The sequence below is a fragment of the Blennius ocellaris genome (genome assembly GCF_963422515.1).
Source record: "Blennius ocellaris genome assembly, chromosome: 1".
NCBI classification, from domain to species: domain Eukaryota; kingdom Metazoa; phylum Chordata; class Actinopteri; order Blenniiformes; family Blenniidae; genus Blennius; species Blennius ocellaris.
In genome coordinates this window covers 4,395,992-4,414,839 of record NC_137650.1, presented here as the reverse complement: position 1 = coordinate 4,414,839, position 18,848 = coordinate 4,395,992, and the positions used below count along the sequence as shown (strand labels likewise).

The window sequence follows — 18,848 nt, the reverse complement described above, 5'->3', positions numbered from 1 at the left end:
GGAGTTCGACACATGTGATCTAGACAGTTACATGATTTTCTAGGCTAAACCAGCCTGAGCAGCTCTATCATGCCAGTAACATGATTTTCTAGCAAGAGTATAAATTAGCAGGTAGGCAAAAAAACAAAAAGCAAAAACAACAACAACAACAATGATAACAAAAGCAAAAACAAAATGACACAAAACAAAGAACAAAAACATGATTTTGATAATTGAAAGAACAATAGCAGAAAACAAGAAAAATCAGCAGCAAATCTCATCGATGAGGAGTAGAAGTATGTGTGTGTGTGTGTGTGTGTGGTTTGTCCACTGGGTGTGGCAGCGAAGCCCACCGCACCCCCGGGGGCCGGCCTCCGCACCACCAACCCCCAGACCAGGAAGAACGAAGGCCCGGCCGGGCCCAGCCAGAGGACAGCCACCCTCCAACCCCCAAGAGCCCCAATACCCCCCCACCGCCCAACCCACACGCACACACACATCCACACTTAAGCATACGCATACACATACACACACACATACACATACACATACACATACACATACACATACACATACACACACATACATTTACTTGGGGGGGAGGGGGATACAGTTAAAATTGTGGGCGGTGAAAAGTCGGCGGAGGGGCCAGACCACAGGTAAGGTAGGGGGGTAAAGAGGGAGAAGGTCCCCCTGTCGCTAGGACCTTGGCCCAGCTGGACCCCCCGTGCCACCCCACCCCACCCCCGAGCTGCCGGCCTGGAACACGGGGACCAGCACCCGCCCCGACAAGGCACCGCAAGAGGACCCGGGCAGGAAGCCCTCCCCATCCCACCCGACGGCCGAAGAGCAGAGTCTAAGATCTGCATGGAACCAGCACGATTTCGGCTGGAAGCCAGCGGCCAGGGAACCACCCAACCCCCCCCACACACACACGCACACACACACCCTCACATACTCACGCAAGACGACACCCATACTTATATATATAACGCACACATCCACACACACAACCCCACACACATACACACACACGCACGCACACACACACACACACACACACACACACACACCAACAGACCATCTCCCATATTTACAGCCCTGGGGGTCACCTTCAGTCAGCTGTCCATCCAAACCCAGAGCCCCACTGACCCCCACGCCCACCCCGGCCAGACAGCCTGGCCGGGGCCCGATGCCTGGCCGGGGCCTGACGCCCGACGCCCAGCACCCCCACCCCACCACAGCGGGCACCCCCACCAGAAAGGGGAGGGATCCCAGCCCCCAAGACCCTGACGCCCAGCATCCCCACCCCAGCAGAACCACCCCCAACCCAGAGATAACCCCACACACACACACACACACACACACACACAACCCCCCCAAGCACCCCCCAGGCTAGGCCACCACTCCCCAGGATGGGTGCCAGAACCCCCCCAGACCACAAGGCCACCAACTACCCAAGCCACGACACCCCAGCCACAGGCGGCCCCAAGAGCGAGGCCAGGGAGATCACCGTGTGCAGTTAGAACATATGTTAGTGGAAGTGAGACCATCTTGAACATCCTTTGTCCTGTAATGAACTAGTGAAGGACCTTGTATTGTCTGAGCTGTATATTGGTGTTTTTGCTCATTGTGAATGTGTTTCTACAGATTTGTGACCAAAGCGTTGGGTTTGTGTTGATGTTGAGATCTTCTTCCCATTTGGAGCTTGAAGGGATATTGTGGTATTGGAACATGACAGGACTGAAAGGATTTTAGAAAGTGGTTTTGGTGCTGAGATCTTCAGGAGGTTTGTCACTGTCTGAGGTCAGTTTAGGTTCATCTCTTCTAGTTTGAACTTTGTTTGTATTATTGACTGGAGCTGAAGATATTACAGATAATTGTTTTGACTGATACCATACGTTTCTATTAGAACTTTAAATGGAATAAAAGAGTTATTGAAGAGAAGGTGTTCCAAGTTTCTTCTTCCCTTGTTTTGTCATCTTGTGAAGTTTATTGGTTTCTTCCTTTGCAGGATGTCAGGATTGTTCCAGAAGGTGTGAGTTTGCAGGGAATGAGTGACGATCCATTCATTTTAAGAAATTCCCACCAAGCTGTCAGAGATTGTTTATATTGATGCTTTTAAAGCAGCTGTGTTTTTTGATGACAGGACTGAAGAAAGGAAGATCTCTGATATGGAGATATTTTTTCAATGTCGAGCCATCTTTCATCTAAGGGTTTCTGATTAATCCATTTAACAACATGAAGTAATTCATTGGCAAGATAATAATTATAAAAGTTTGGAAGTTCTAAGTCACCTTGGTCCTTAGTGCTCTGTAGTGTTTTTAAACTTATACGTGATGGTTTATTTTTCCATAAGAAATTTGAGATATGGGAATCCAACGTATTAAACCACGTTTTTGGTGGTTTTGTTGGGATCATTGAAAAGATGTAGTTACTTTTAGGCAGGACCATCATTTTAATTGTTGCTACTCTCGCCATAAGTGATATAGGAAGTGTCCTCCATCGAGTGAGGTCCTCTTCTATTGTTTTAATAAGGGGGGTGTAGTTTAAGTGCACCAAGTCTGACAGCTTGACTGAGATATTAATGCCGAGGTATTTGATGTTCCCTGGTTTTAGTGAGGTATTTGATGTGTGCTGAAAAATAGAGTTAATAGGCAAGACAACTGATTTATTCCAATTTATAGAATATTCTGAAATTGCAGAGAATCTGTCTATTAACTCTACTGTTTCTGGAAGAGAGGTCTGTGCATTTTGCAAGAAAGGTAATACATCATCTGCATAAAGGCATATTTTATGGGTTACATTTGCTGTTTGTATTCCTTTTATGTTTTTGTTCTGTCTAATGGCTGCTGCTGATGGTTCAATAAAAATTGCAAAGAGAGATGGTGAGAGTGGACACTCCTGCTTGGTGCCTCTCTCAAGATTGAACCTTGAGGAAGTTTGATCATTTGTTTTAACACAGGCACTGGGTGAGGTGGACAATGTTTTTATCCAGGAGAGGTCATTTTGTCTAAATCAAAATTTCCATAGTGTAGCAAGTAGAAATTTCCAATTTACCCTATCAAAAGCTTTTTCTGTATCTAAGGAGGTGATAATGGCCTTTTCTTTATTGTGGTGGCAGTGGTCTATAAGATTAATTAATCTGCGTGTATTGTTAGATGAGTGTCGTCCTTTAATGAACCCTGTTTGAAATTTTTTTTTGTTTTTCAACAAGCAGACAACAATTAACTCCAACGTACATGTGCGCGCGCACACACATACACACACACACACACACACACACACACACACACACACACGGGCTCTACCAAATGCAGCTCTTTTTGTGCATCTCATTTTCTTGCTCTCATGCTTTCTTTCACTGGCGATTTTCTCATTTCCTCGCCCTCTGTTATTTCGGTTATTTACTTCAGTTGAAATCCATTCTGCCACAAACATGTTCCACTTGTATGAGTGAGCGTTGTGCGTGCGTGCATGCGTGTGTCCTCACCTTATCCCAGAGTGTCCGACTCCCTCTCCTCCACGCCACTTGTTTCTGTTGCTCTGTCCTTCATGTAAATCCTCCTCTTTCATAGCAGCAATCCACATTTCATTCGTCCTCTGTCTCCGTGTATGTGTGTGTGTGTGTGTGTGTGTGCGCGTGTGTGTGTGTGTGTGTGTGTGTGTGTAGGTGTATCGAACGCAGGCGTCAAGCAGACTGGCAGCATTGGAAGAGACAGCAAAGGGGAGAACAGCATCACACCAGAGAGAGATCCTCCACCTGCAGACACTGCTGAAAGAAAGACAGGAGGCTGAGGAGAAACTGCTGCAGTCCAAACGGTAGGAGGGGTTGTGAGGAGGAGGAGGAGGAGGAGGAGGAGGGGGGAGAGAGAGAGTGAGAGAGAGACTGAGACTGAGAGAGAGAGAGAGAGAGAGAGAGAGACAGAGAGAATATGAATGAAAAGAGGAAAGAGAGAAACCGGGGACGGTTTGTTTGCAGGTGTGCATGGAGATAGAAAACAAACTGATAGCAGACAGATTTCTGGACAAATCTGAGTCATGGAGCAAAGCATCATGTCCTCTTTCACACTGAAACATGGCTTTAGCTGCTTTTTAAAATCCACCTGTAGGACTAATGATCGCCTGTCTGTGTCAGAATACCACTTTCAAACATTAGCTGTGTGTGTGTGTGTGTGTGTGTGTGTGTGTGTGTGTGTGTGTGTGTGTGTGTGTGTGTGTGTGTGTGTGTGTGTGTGTGTGTGTGTGTGTGTGTGTGTGTGTGTGTGTGTGTGTGTGTGTGTTCTTTAACGATTTGCATGAATTCTGTTTTCCATGTTTATATTTTGTTAAATCTTCAACAGGTATTTGATCGTTGCTCCTCTGGTAGATTTTACTGTAATAATTACAAACTGAACCTGTGTTCACATGGACACAATTAATGATCTATCAAGTCTTATGAGATTAAAAACCTTCACCTTTTTGAATCTTGTTCCATTTTTTTCTGTACCATCCACAACTTTTGTTAGTGGGGTTGCAAGAAAGCCTGTCCCTCCCTGTTCCATCCCGGCACCAACAGCGCAGTGGGACCGCGGCTTTAGAATCAGAAACAGAATTGTCTTTATTGTCATTGTAACAGGTACAACGAAATTGCATTGAAAGTTTTGGGGAAAGAAGGTCAACATGAGGAATGGAGAGGAGGAGGAGGGGGGGGGATCCACCTCAGGCCCATTTAGCATCAACACAGACAGATTAAAACATGTTTCGAGACAAGCGATTATGGCATAGAAAAGGTAGTTTTGCAGCTGGCCGCAAGGAGGAGGTGTCTGTACTGCTGCACTGCTATAGTGCTGTAGTGCTGTACTTCTATAGTGCTGTAGTGCTGTACTTCTATAGTGCTGTAGTGCTGCACTGCTATAGTGCTGTAGTGCTGTACTGCTATAGTGCTGTAGTGCTGTACTGCTATAGTGCTGTAGTGCTGTACTGCTATAGTGCTGTAGTGCTGTACTGCTATAGTGCTCTCGTGCTCCAGTGCTATAGTGCTGTAGTGCTCTCGTGCTTTTGTCAGTGGGGCTGCAAGAAAACCTGTCCCTCCCCGTTCCATCCCAGCACCAACAGCGCAGTGGGACCACGGCTTTAGTGCTGTACTGCTGCACTGCTATAGTGCTGTAGTACTGTACTGCTATAGTGCTGTACTGCTGTATTGCTGTACTGCTGTATTGCTCTAGTGCTCTAGTGCTGTAGTGCTCTAGTGCTGTAGTGCCGTACTGCTATAGTGCTTGAAGTGCAATAGTGCTGAAGTGCAATAGTGTTGTAGTGCTATAGTGCAATAGTGCTGTACTGCTATAGTGCTGAAGTGCTATAGTGCTGAAGTGCAATAGTGCTGAAGTGCAATAGTGCTGAAGTGCAATAGTGTTGTAGTGCTATAGTGCTGAAGTGCAATAGTGTTGTAGTGCTATAGTGCTGAAGTGCAATAGTGCTGAAGTGCTATAGTGCTGAAGTGCTATAGTGCTGAAGTGCTATAGTGCTGAAGTGCAATAGTGCTGAAGTGCAATAGTGCTGAAGTGCAATAGTGCTGAAGTGCAATAGTGTTGTAGTGCTATAGTGCAGTACTGCTATTGTGCAATAGTCCTGTAATGATGTAGTGTTAGGCTTCAGCTGGTAGAGCTGGGATTGTAATGACGCTTCCTCTGTACAGTTGGTCAGACTGTACCTGTGCAAGTCAGCACACACGCAGGCACGCACACACACACACACACACACACACACACACACACACACACACACACACACACACACACACACACACACACACACACACACACACACACACACACACACACACACACACCTCAGCTCTTGTAGCAGCATGATGTTTATTTGTATCCTGTGTGAGTAGCTTGTGATAGGGATATGGCTTGCCATGGTAACAGTTTGGTTTGGAGGAAATCATCTGATTGTTTGTCTTCAGCATTTACTCAACAAAGACAATTAACAAAGTGTTTTTGAGTTCAAGTCAACCCCTCAAAGGAAAACTGAATAAAGGAGATTGTTTCCTCCAAAGTGGAGTTGGAGTTGTGGAGATGAATGCTTGCTTTTGCAGCACCTTATTCATTTAAAACTGACTCTGATGCTCTATTGGAGATATGGAAGTGATTGATGTTGTGTTATGTTATGCATCAACTGCATCTGCAGTCTTACTTAGAGCGTCATCTGGCATGTGATGGCATGTTGGCTTTTATCACCTTTATCACCAGCAAGATAAAACATCCCTCACTTCTAAATTGTTGGTTAAAAAGAAATGATATAATAAAGTCAAGACGACAAAATTAACAATTTAGCGATGTATATGATAGCGTCTAAATGAGTGCATGGTCTGGGAAAATATGGGGTTTTGTTATTTAAATGAGTTGACTTGTTAAATTTATATTGACTTGTTACCTGGATTTTCTCTCTTGCTTGTTATAGTTGAGGTTAAGAGACGATTCTGTATCCTTAACAATCGAAACAGACATTATCTGCTGTGCCAAAAAAACAAGCGGGTAATGATGTCAACAATATTCATAGATACACATATTGTTTGTTAACATGTCATTTGGGAATGCTACAGGAATGACTAAAGGCTGTTTCACACATATTTACTCTGTGTGCGTATGTGCATTTCTTTATATTTCATTGTATTTTTTTATATTTACCTTCACCAAAATAGTTAGGTGACCAATGAAATTTGGCCGAGAAAGGTATGTTTTCATCTGCGCGTATTTATTTGTTGGCTTGTGTGTATGGATGTGTTTTACCAACTCTTCACAAAATCACATCACCCAATGTATGAAAACTTCAGGGATGATTTGTCCTCAGCCGAGGACAAATCAATTAGATTTCGGGATGTCACAGCTGACTGATTCTGAATATTTGTAATTTTAATGAGTTTTAATGAGACTGTTTGAACTGAGTATATATAAAGCAGCCTCAGAGAAGCTTCAACATTACACCCACACACACACACGCACGCACGCACGCACGCACACACGCACGCACGCACGCACACACACACACACACACACACACACACACACACACACACACACACACACACACACACACACACACGCACACATACACACACACACGTTGGCATTTATGGTTGGTTATTAGCATTAAAAATGACTGTAAGTAATAAATTACTGAAAGTAATAGATCACTGAAAGTAATTTATGAAAAACTGTGTAATTACTCAAAAGTTAATAAATTCTGAAAAATTATTTTTTAATAAAAAATTATTAATTTGAATACATTGATTATTTATCAAATAATAATGGAATTGGGGCACCACCAGCTAAACTGGAAATAGCTAATACCAAAATATCCGTCTTGTTTGTAAAAGGGTTATTTAAGTCCGTTAATATTCCTGTGTAAAATATAACAATCTTAAATAACAAGGAATGTGTGAGGTTCAAGCACAGACTGTTACAAACCAATGAATTGTCAACAAGAAATACACAATAATTACCCGGAATCGATCATTTCAGCTAAAAGGCATTTATTAACAAAACTGTATTAATTCATGAATAATTCGGAAGTCATCTCAGAAATCAACACAATCAAGTAACAAACATCATCTAACACGGAGATCTAATCTACTAAACAGCAAACACTATGTACAAAGAAAGAGGGTCCATGCAGCTCCATTTCAAGACAGAATTAATTCCTAGCAGCATCTGCAGGCCTGGCTATATGCGCAGACCAGTGAGAAGTTCAACCCTTTACTAATATGAATACAAAATATATACGCGTGTGTGTGTGTGTGTGTGTGTGTGTGTGTGTGTGTGTATGTGTGTGTGTGTGTGTGTGTGTGTGTGTGTGTGTGTGTGTGTGTGTGTGTGTGTGTGTGTGTGTGTTTATGGGAGGTAATGACCCTCGAGGTAATGACCCTCCTGGCAGACACTCGTGGTCAGGCGGACCTTGGAGGGTCAGTGTGAGTGGGTGTAATGATCTCGAATGGACGCCAGAGGGAGGCAGGTATCTGGTTCAGGGCGGTGACCGTGATGACCACTAGGGGTGCGCGGCGGTGCGTGGAGAGAGAGCACAATGACTTGATGCGACCACCAGGTGGCCGTAGACCCAATGTAGGTTGATGGGAGGACTTACTGCGGGCACAGATGGAACAAGCAACAACGAACTCCCGGACCTCCCGGGCCATGCCAGACCACCAAAAATGTCGCTGCAGGAAGGAGAGGGTGTGGCCAGCTCCGGGATGGCAGGTGAGCTTGGAGTTGTGCTCCCATTGAAGAACCTGGGAGCGCACAGAGCCTGGAATGTAGACGCGGTCCGTGGGACCGGTGCCTGGGTCTGGACCAGCCCCCTGAGCCTCCCGGACGGTCACTTCAATGTCCCAGTCGGCGGCACCCAGGATGCAGGATGATTGGATGATGAGATCCGGTAACTCGGAGGAGCGCGGCGGAGTTGAACCTACTCAAGGAGAGGGACCAGCGCGCCTAGCGGGAGTTGAGCCTGCGGGCCAAGCGAAAGGTACTCCAGGTTCTTATGGTCCGTCCATATGATGAATGGGACTGTAGCACCCTCCAACCAATGTCTCCATTCTTGCAGCGCTCACAGCACCGCCAGCAGTTCCCAGTTCCCCACGTTGTAGTTGGTTTGGGGACAGGCCACCCTACTGTAGTTCCTGATAAACCGACGGTAGAAGTAGGCGAACCCCAGGAATCTCAATAGCTCCTTCCGGGTCGTGGAGACAGGCCATTCCATGACGGCTTGAACCTTGGCCGGGTCCGGTTGGAGTTGCCCCTGGGCAATGATGAAGCCAAGGTACTGTACAGGGGTAACGTGGAACTCACATTTCTCTGGCTTGACATACAGCCAGTTCTCCAGGAGGTGTTGGAAGACCAGGCGGACGTGCTCCCGGTGCTCCTCCAGTGAGCGGGAAAACACCAAGATGTCATCCAGGTACACGAAAACAAACTTGTTCAACATGTCCTGGAGGACATCATTCATGAAGGTTTGGAACACCGCCGGTGCATTAGTGAGTCCAAACAGCATCACCCGGTACTCGAAGTGTCCCAGCGGGGTGTTGAACGCCATCTTCCATTCATCTCCTTTCCTGATCCGGACGAGATGGTATGGGTTCCGGAGGTCCAGCTTGGTAAACACCCGGGCCTCGCAGAGGGGTTCGAAGGAGGGATCGATGAGGGGAAGATGTGACCTGTTGTTCACAGTGAAGGCATTCAAGGCCTTGTAGGGATGAGAGTGGCGTCTTTCTTTTTAACACAAAAATAATCCTCCTGCCACCGGAGATGATGAGGGGCGAATGAGGCCAGCCGCTAATGACTCCTGGATGTACTTCTCCATTGCCTCCTTCTTGGGACGCGAGATGTTGTAGAGGGGCACCGCCAGCAGCGGCGCCCCAGGAAGCAGGTCAGTGGAGCAGTCATAGGGCCGGTGAGGAGGGAGAGTCCGAGCGAGGTCCTTGCTGAAGACCGGCACCAGCTCACGATACTCCGATGGGACCGCAGTCACATCAGGAGGAGATGGAGCCAGGGAATGGGAACAGGAGATGGATTCGGCAGACCGGAGGCACTGGGAGTGACACTGGAGGCTCCACCCAATGATTGAAGACTTCCTCCAGTTGAGGTGTGGGTTGTGCTGGTGCAGCCACTGGTAACCGAGGACGAGGGACGTGACTGGAGAAGGGATCACCAGCAGCTGGAGAGTCTCTCTGTGGTTCCCAGAGATGACCATGGTGAGAGTGGTCATGCGATGGATGGGTAACCTGGAAAATCAGCCGACCATCTAGGGCATTGACACTTTGGGAAGAAGGCAGGAGCTCCAATGGCAGTCCGAGCTGGGCCGCCAACCCAGCGTCCACGAAATTGTCGTTGGTCCCTGAGTTGACCAGGGCAGGAAGGGTTGAAGAGTGTTGATCCCAGTAGAGGCTGGCGGGCACCTTCGTCCGGGCAGAGGAACTTGGGACACTGGAGATATGGCTCGTCGGAGGGTTCCCGGACACAGACGTGCCGCACTTTTTGGGTAGACTCGAGCAGGAGTCCCGAATATGTCCGGCTCCCACACAGTAGAGACACAGCTGGTTCTCGATGCGCCAGCGTCATTCTCGGGGGTCCAGATGGGTCCGTCCCAGCTGCATTGGCTCCTCTGCTGACTCGTCGGGAGTTCTAGGGCCCGGCGGGAAAGTCAAGGACCTGGGAGCCGGCTGGGAGGAGAAGAGTCCGGCGGGGAAGGATCGGCGGTCGGCACGCTGCCTCTCCCTCAGCCAGTTGTCCAAGCGAATGGAGAGTGAGATGAGTACGTCGAGGGAGGAGGGGTCGTCCCGTATCGCCAGCTGGTCTTTGAGTCTTTCCGAGAGACCCTGGGTGTAGATTCCATGGAGAGCCTCGTCCTGCCACCCACACTCCTGTGCCAGGATCCGAAACTCGACCAAGTAGTTGGCTGCTGATGTGGTGCCCTGGGAGAAGGAGAGAAGCCGCCGCACCGCCTCCCCTTTCTTTACTGGTTGATTGAATGTCTTTTCAAGCTTTCCGGTCCCAGGTCTGAATTACTGGTGAGTCATTGTTCCAGAGTGCCGTCACCCACCGAACCGCCTTCCCTCGCAGAAGATTGGTAGTGTAGGCGATCTTGGCCCGGTCCGAGGGATACTTTGAGGGCTGGAGGTTGAAGACGAGGCGGAACTTTAGCAGGAACTGATCACAGCAACCCAGTTCCCCAGTGTATGGCTCCGGTGGGGGAAGGAAGGGCTCCTTGCTGGGGGAAGAGTCGGGAGACCTGGGAGATGAGGGAACGGAGACTCTGGGATGCAGAGTGTGCAGGCGAGGGGACTGCAGCAGGGAGGCAAGCTGAACCAGGAGGAGGTGCGCTGAGGACACATCGAGTGAAGAGCCGAGAGCACACGAGGAGCGCAGCAGGGAGAGCTGCACAGCGAGACGGGGTGGCTGAGGACGCTTGAAGCAGGGAGTCTTGGGGAGCATGAGAGGAGCTGGTGACTCGGAATAGAGACACAATCTTCTGGCACCGGATCCGCCTCACTGCAGGGCTTAAGAGGAGGGAGCAATCAATTAGCCAATTACCTGCAGGAGTGTCAGTGAGGGAGGATCCGGTGCTGGAACGAGGTGTGAATCCTCACATTTTACCATTTAATGAAACATTTTTGCTCATTTGAATTTAATGTTTGTAAAACAACAGCAGAGGAATGTTTCAATGCCTCTTGTTAGGACAAAAAAAACCTCACAGATGAGCATACAGATACTGCTGGTGTGCGGCACGGTGTAGTGTATGTCACTTCCAGTCTTTTACAGGTCATGTTGTGGCTCCCACGGAAGTATCAGGATGTATGTTGTTGTTAACTTGTGGACCTGGAATAAAGCAGTCAATTGGGAACATTTGTACTGCGTGGTTAGTGTAATGCGAAATAAGAACACGACACAGGACTAACATTGATTTTCAGGTTAGCTCACTCGTGCTAATATCACCAGTAGAACTGAATCACAAGAAATAGAATCAACACATCTTAAAAGATATACAGTTCTGTGCATAGCTTGATGTTTAACTATAGTTACCAGTAGTTACTATGTCCTTAGTGTCTTTTAAGAAGGAGTTGGTCGGTTGTCCAGGCTGGAGGATCCTCGGTGTGCAGTTAGCAAGTTATGCTAACTTTGGCTGAGCTGCATTGTGCAGAAGGAGAAGTAGCGTTGTGATTCAGGACCGTCCTTGCCTTGTGCTGGTCGTGCTTTGTAGATTCAAGGAGCTGTTCACGCATGATGCTTTGACCTGCTTGTTGGGGGAAAGCAGAGAGTGTTCTGTGAGCTGTGGACTTCCTTGAATGGTTCCTGAGGGAAACTGGGCTGGTTCATCCCTGTGATGAGGCTGGACACTGAGTGCTGGCCTCAGAGGTGGCGGTTTGTCATTTTTTGGACGAGTTGTTAAGGTTTGTAATTTTGTGGACGAGTTGTTAAGGTTTGGAGTTTTGCGGACGAGTTGTTAAGGTTTGTAGTTTTGTGGACGAGTTGTTAAGGTTTGGAGTTTTGTGGACGAGTTGTTATGGTTTGTAGTTTTGTGGACGAGTTGTTAAGGTTTGGAGTTTTGTGGACGAGTTGTTAAGGTTTGTAGTTTTGTGGACGAGTTGTTATGGTTTGTAGTTTTGTGGACGAGTTGTTAAGGTTTGGAGTTTTGTGGACGAGTTGTTAAGGTTTGTAGTTTTGTGGACGAGTTGTTATGGTTTGTAGTTTTGTGGACGAGTTGTTAAGGTTTGGAGTTTTGTGGACGAGTTGTTATGGTTTGTAGTTTTGTGGACGAGTTGTTAAGGTTTGGAGTTTTGTGGACGAGTTGTTATGGTTTGTAGTTTTGTGGACGAGTTGTTAAGGTTTGTAGTTTTGTGGACGAGTTGTTAAGGTTTGGAGTTTTGTGGACGAGTTGTTAAGGTTTGTAGTTTTGTGGACGAGTTGTTAAGGTTTGTAGTTTTGTGGACGAGTTGTTAAGGTTTGGAGTTTTGTGGACGAGTTGTTAAGGTTTGGAGTTTTGTGGACGAGTTGTTAAGGTTTGGAGTTTTGTGGACGAGTTGTTAAGGTTTGTAGTTTTGTGGACGAGTTGTTAAGGTTTGGAGTTTTGTGGACGAGTTGTTAAGGTTTGGAGTTTTGTGGACGAGTTGTTAAGGTTTGGAGTTTTGTGGACGAGTTGTTAAGGTTTGGAGTTTTGTGGACGAGTTGTTAAGGTTTGGAGTTTTGTGGACGAGTTGTTAAGGTTTGGAGTTTTGTGGACGAGTTGTTAAGGTTTGGAGTTTTGTGGACGAGTTGTTAAGGTTTGGAGTTTTGTGGACGAGTTGTCCAGGTTTGGAGTTTTATGGATGAGTTGTCCAAGCACCAGCGCCCACTGTGTGACATCTACCAGCATAGTGGAGAGTCACAAATACAAGTTTTTTTTTTAATCATTACAATTGAAAAATGTTCCTGTATACCAGTGAAATCCCTTGCCAATGTGATAAAGGGATTTCACTTTTCAACTGCTTGAGCAGTCCCAATGCACGTTACATAGTCACATTCCCCCATTCACACACCAATGGAGGCAACGGCCATGTAAGACACCTAATCGATCAATTGGGAGCAGTTTTATATACTTTGTTGTTTTTGACATTGTGTATGATCTATAAGGGATACAAATATAATTGCCTCACTCTCAGTTGGGTCAGAATAAATACCAAAAGTACATTTATTGCTGCGGGAGATGGGGACAACGCTGCTTTCACATGTTCACCTAAACTGGAAGTCCAAGGTTTGTTTTGTAGAGAATCAAATGCTCCAACTAATATAAAAACCCTTGTCATTTCCTTTAGTTATAGGATGTTAAATAGATTCTCAGGACTGCATGGAGTTGGAATATATGACGGCTCTTGGTAACAGCACAGTTATTCTCAATGAAACCAACTGTCCCTATATTTAGAAACAGAACAAATATTTTTTACATTGTTCCTGGTGAGTTAATCTGATTAGAAAGTGCTCTTATGTTTCAGGTGATAAATCCACACTGACATGAGAGCAGGATTTAAATCCATCAGACAGCTTCATGTTTTATTCAGATTCTCTAATTGAAGAGTTCCTTCTTCCAGATGTTTGCTGTGACTTCTTCTGGCTTTGTTTCAACCATGTCTTTCTTCCTGTCTGATTTGCGGAGTGCAGGCTGAGGACAGATTGTGGCTCTCTGCAGCTCCTTCAGAGTGACCATGGTTCTCTCATCAATGTTCTCCCTCCAGCCTTCGGTTCAGGTGGCTGGTAGGTTTGCAGTTGTGCCAGACTGTCAGACAGTTTTTAATAACAGCCCTGGTGTGAACTTCCCCACAACCTGTCTGCTGTGTTACTCTTCATGACAATGTTTTTTTAATGAAGGCCTGAGGCTTTCAAAGAACAGCTGGATTCATACTCGTACTGAGATCACACACAGCTGGAATCTATATGATATCTAAAGGCTCTTTGTGGATCTTCTTTGTATATATATATATTTTTTGTTTAAAACATTTCTAATCATTTCAGGAAATGGAAACTCATTACTTTCAGTAAGTTATCTGTGAATTGGTTTTATTTGTTGCAGAAATTCACACTTTGTGACATTTCTGCCTGATGTATTACATCTGACACTAACCGTGCTAAACTGCATGATCAGATGAAGAGATTCTGCTTTTGGGCTGATTCACACACCCTTTACAAACATGTTCAAAATTCATGAACACAAATGTTTCCACAAATGTTTCCAGGCATAGTAATCCATTGATTACATGAATCATTCAAAATGAACTCCCAATGTATTGCAGGCTCTCATAAACACGACTTATTGTATAATTGATTGTTATTCTGTGTGTGTGTGTGAGTGAGTGAGTGAGTGAGTGAGTGAGTGAGTGAGTGTGTGTGTGTGTGTGTGTGTGTGTGTGTGTGTGTGTGTGTGTGTGTGTGTGTGTGTGTGTGTGTGTGTGTGTGTGTGTGTGTGTGTGTGTGTGTGTGTGTGTCTGACCTACTGTTCTCCTCCCACCACCAGCTTTCTTACATTGAAGGAAATAATGATCATTTCATAATTGGTGCACACAGTCAGTCTCCCACAGTAATTCACGTGATCATCCGGAGACCCTGACATGAGGAATCCACACGTGAATAAATGATGCTTTGGGGTCTGGCTAGGGAATAAGAAATTAGCTCTGCAGGCTCAAGATGTCTGTACAGAAACAAGCAGCAGCTAGAGTTTCCCTGTCACGAACCTGGTACCTTGAACTCTCAGCACCTCAACAGGAGGTCACACTGTGCAAAAACTCGGTGGTCTACAACGGACACTCTAAAATTCATCAAGGAAATCAAAGATATCTTCCTCTTTTCATCAGGTGGTGTTGCCACCCTGCCGGCCACAGGGCTGAATCTCACAGCAGGCTAACACCACCTGGGCTGGTTCTGTTGGTGCTCAGTGTGCTCAGGCAGTGACCACACCGTGCTCAGTCGGTGACAGAACCGTGCCGCACCGCGTTCAGTTGGTGGCCGCACCATGTTTAGTCGGGGGACAGACATCATACAAGCTACAAAACCACCAGGTACACATTCAGTGAGTTGACACGAATTGAATTCATTCTACATAAACAGCCTATATTATGACTTGGGATTTTCTTTTATCCAGGTAGTGTCAGGATTAATTCTGGGAAGCAGCACTGTGAAGCAGATTCACATCTTGGTGGGATAAATCACCCCGGTACTCTGATGTTTAACTCTGGAGCAGAGAATGAAGGCGTCATCTACTGACCAATAAGATCTCTTGGAAAATGACCTGTCTATTTTTACAATACACTGATTGGTGCGCGGATTGTACCGCCCTTGTGGGATACTTGGAGAGCAGAACAATCTTTTAAACAAAATCAGTCCTTGTCAATGGGGCTTTGAAGTAGTGATGATGGAATTTGAATGAATCGTTCAAAACCCGCGAATCACTTTACTGAACGGTGACTCACGAGTTATCGCATTCATTAAGTCATTCACCGAGTCATTCTTACTACAGCCTCCAGCTGCAGATAGGAAAATATAAATGTCACTGTTCTGCTAATAGTCTAACTCCATTACTCACTTTAGTCGCCCTGTGAGAAAAGCAGCTGTAAAGCTAAAAGAGCTGCTAAAAGCAGCTTGTAGCTGAGCCGCTAATGCTAGCTGCATCTTCCGGCTCCTTACATTCACATGAGGCTTTCAGCACGCTCGATTCAGCTTGTAGGTGTAGTTCAGCACAACTTACTTCATTTCTGTTGTTCAGCTCACATGCCCGAGTCAGCTCGAAACTCGAAAGAGTCGTTCACTGAATCGGTCAGTAGCACTTCCGCTGTGTCGTTCACCTCGTGAGCGGTGAGCCCTAACCTGAAAATCTGCAGCGACGCTCCACTCAGAAATACGACTGTAGCGTGTATTGCGTTACATTTAATATTTTCCCCTACAATTAGTTCTGCCCTATGAACGTCACATTATTTATTGATATAAGTACAAAAAGAAAACCAGAATGTTGGAAGGGAAAAAAAACTATAAAATCATATGTATGTATTAATATATACTGTATATCTGCCATTCTGGATGCCATGTATTTATTCAGTTTAATCATTTATTTAATTTATTTTCTGATTCAAATAAACCTCAAAAACAACACACATAATCGAGAATAAGGAGACCAGGACCACTAAAAACTAATGTGTACTTATTGTTTATTTTCCTCAGAAGTGTTTCAGCATTTTACTATGAATACTTGATTCTCCCCCGTGGTTCAGCTGAGCCTCAAGGTCCTGGAGCGGGTGGAAATAGTGCGCAGGCGCAACTGAATCAAATGACTCAAATGACTCAGGCAACCAGTTCACTTGGATGAATGACTCAAAAACCCATGAGTCCGTTCAAGGAGTCGGGTTTCTCATCACTACTTTGAAGGATGTTCTTGTTCTTGACTTGTTCCAAGTCTGCTTAGCTCCAGACGGTTGATCTGTATGGAGCCCCTGAGTGGCCGAAAAAAATTATAACACGTGGGAAAGAGATAGTAAGTCATACCCTTGTTGTCGTGTCATCTTATCGGATCATGATACAGACACTAATTGCTATAGGAAGACTTCCATGACGTCGTTTGTCGGTAGTAAAAAATGATGTTTCCCGCCATCGGTCGGAGTAAAAATGATGCATGAAACTTTATTTATCACAAAAAACGTCTATCAATAAAAGTCAGTAAATAACAAAACCAAACTTCTCCGCACAATGGTCAAAAGATGTATGCTTCCTTCAGATATCATCACAGGAAAGGAATTCTAAGGTGTACTTAAAGCTCCCCAGATGAATGACACTGCCCCCCTCCAGTAGACATAAAGGGTATTAGACAAACTATACAAACTTAAACCCAAACTGACTCCAACACTTGTGTTAATTTTTTTTCTCTCTTTTTCTCTCTCTTGCTACATAGATCTGGAATAATAATTGTCCCATGTGATATGACTGCAGAGACATGAATTTCTGAAGCGCACATCTACTCTGCCGTCACGGTGATGAATTAATATTCCAAGACAAAATGCATTCACACAAGGGAGACAGCCTCAAAACAAAGTGAAGGAAAATATAAAGTTAAAGAAGAGAAGTGAGGCTTAATGAAGTGAAACTGAGTGATCACTGTGCCGTGCACGTCTGCTTATATTGTCCAATGAATTAATACGTTATAATGTCATGAACAAGTGTGGAACGGCTTAAACTTCAGCAGCAGTGTTGCTTTTAGCTGTTGGTTTTAATAGCAGTACTCATGACGTCACACCCCCTGCTGCTCGGCTCCTCTCAGAGCAGAACACACTACAGGATTTCTCCTTGTTAATATTCAACATGTTCTTTATCTACAATTGGACCAGATAAAATCCCTCTTAACACTCCCCACATCACAGGTAAATAGACACCTTTTTTTTGCCCAGTGAGAAGTGAGTGAGCGTCCTAGTACGGAAAACCCAGAGTTAATCCTTCAAGTTATCTCTATAAGAAAAAATCCAGCATCGTCTCACAGGCCTCAGGTAACAGAGATATCCTTAGTATTGGTATCCTGGGTCATTGTCTCGGCCCCAGGAGGTGATTTTTTTTAAATATTATTATTATTCATGTTATACTGCTGTTTTTGCTATGGTTGTTGGCTGTTGTTTGTTGTGTGTCTTTAAATCCAAGTGTATGGTGGATGTAGTAACGCTTCTGTTCCTCCTCGACAGGGAGGTGGAGATGGAGCTGGAGCTGGTTTGGCAGGCAGCCACCAGAGAGAACCAGCACCTGAAGGAGACTCTGGTGGAGGTCCAACTGATGACCCAACCTTCTTCATCTCCAGCAGACATGGCGACAGCTCTAATCTGCTCCAATCTGCTCTAATCTGCTCCAATCTGTTCCATTGTGCTTCATTCTGCTCCAATCTGCTTCTATTGCCGTGTTTCCACCACAAAAAAGTGCAGGGACGGAACGGAGCCTTACGGAGCAGTATGGCAAAGCGTAACCGGAGCCAAATCCGGTGCCCATTTCCACTACAGGAAGTAGGTTTAAAAGTAGGCGGGGCTTGGAGCTCCACAGATATGTGATGTTACAACAGTCGTCTCAGCCAGGTGGCAGATCTGGACCTGATGAATCCTCTGTTGTTCTTTACATCCTCCACTTTGCACTAGTTGTTTTGTTAACTTTAATTTGTTTGCAGCCACAGAGCTGCAGCTGCACCTTCTGTGTTGGACCCGAGAGATCGAACGCTCCGGTGACTTGCCCTGCACCCAAGCGCACCCCGGTTGGCCGTGGCACAGAGCCGCGCCAGTGCGCTGCACCGGGACACGGGTTGCCCTTAGCTTTCTGCTCAAATGCCGGAGCAGCCACTCCGCCGTTGAGCATGCTCCGACAGCTCCGCGCCGGAACACAGAGGCTGCTCTGAGCGTCTCTATGCATCACATCCACGGTCCATCCCCGCACCGCGCCTTCTGCCTGACCACCGGCAGCGGGGACACAACGCATCGCATTCGAGCTTTCTGTTGAAATGCGATTTCTGTTGAAAGGCTGACCGCCGCTGCAATGCGTTTGAACAGAAACCACGGACACGATGCAAAGACAGACCTGGCACAGCGCACCACCAGCCCGACCGACAGCACGGACGTGATGCTGGAACAGAAAGCTCCGACGCGATGCAAAGTCTCGAGCCTGGGTCTCCCCCTGCCTCACATCCGCTGTTTCACGACCAACACGAAAGTTGAGCAGCAAAGAAAAGAAGGAAAAAAAAAACAACCAGTGCAAAGCTGACCAAGCGTACAGCAGAGGATTCATCCAGCCGACATTAAAATATTGATGGTGTGTAGTAAATCACTGACCAATCAGCAGACAGCTCCTCAA

The 18,848-nt window shown here is 46.0% G+C and overlaps 2 protein-coding genes across 2 annotated transcripts in view; one reads left to right on the top strand and one right to left on the bottom strand.

Moving 5' to 3' along the window:
- LOC308128608 (E3 ubiquitin-protein ligase RNF182) overlaps nt 1-3,536 on the bottom strand; it is a gene marked incomplete at both ends in the record, with an annotated part of 32,010 nt that extends 28,474 nt beyond the window's left edge. Inside the window, 2 exon segments of the mRNA XM_080494232.1 lie at nt 3,473; nt 3,477-3,536. Of these exon segments, the coding sequence (XP_080350358.1) occupies nt 3,473; nt 3,477-3,536 (61 nt within the window).
- cep89 (centrosomal protein 89) overlaps nt 1-18,396 on the top strand; it is a gene marked incomplete at its 3' end in the record, with an annotated part of 87,591 nt that extends 69,195 nt beyond the window's left edge. The window contains exons 16-18 of the mRNA XM_080520213.1: nt 3,653-3,801; nt 17,702-17,780; nt 18,172-18,396. Of these exons, the coding sequence (XP_080376339.1) occupies nt 3,653-3,801; nt 17,702-17,780; nt 18,172-18,396 (453 nt within the window). The remainder of the gene's footprint in view (nt 1-3,652; nt 3,802-17,701; nt 17,781-18,171) is intronic.
- Nucleotides 18,397-18,848: the final 452 nt, after the last annotated feature.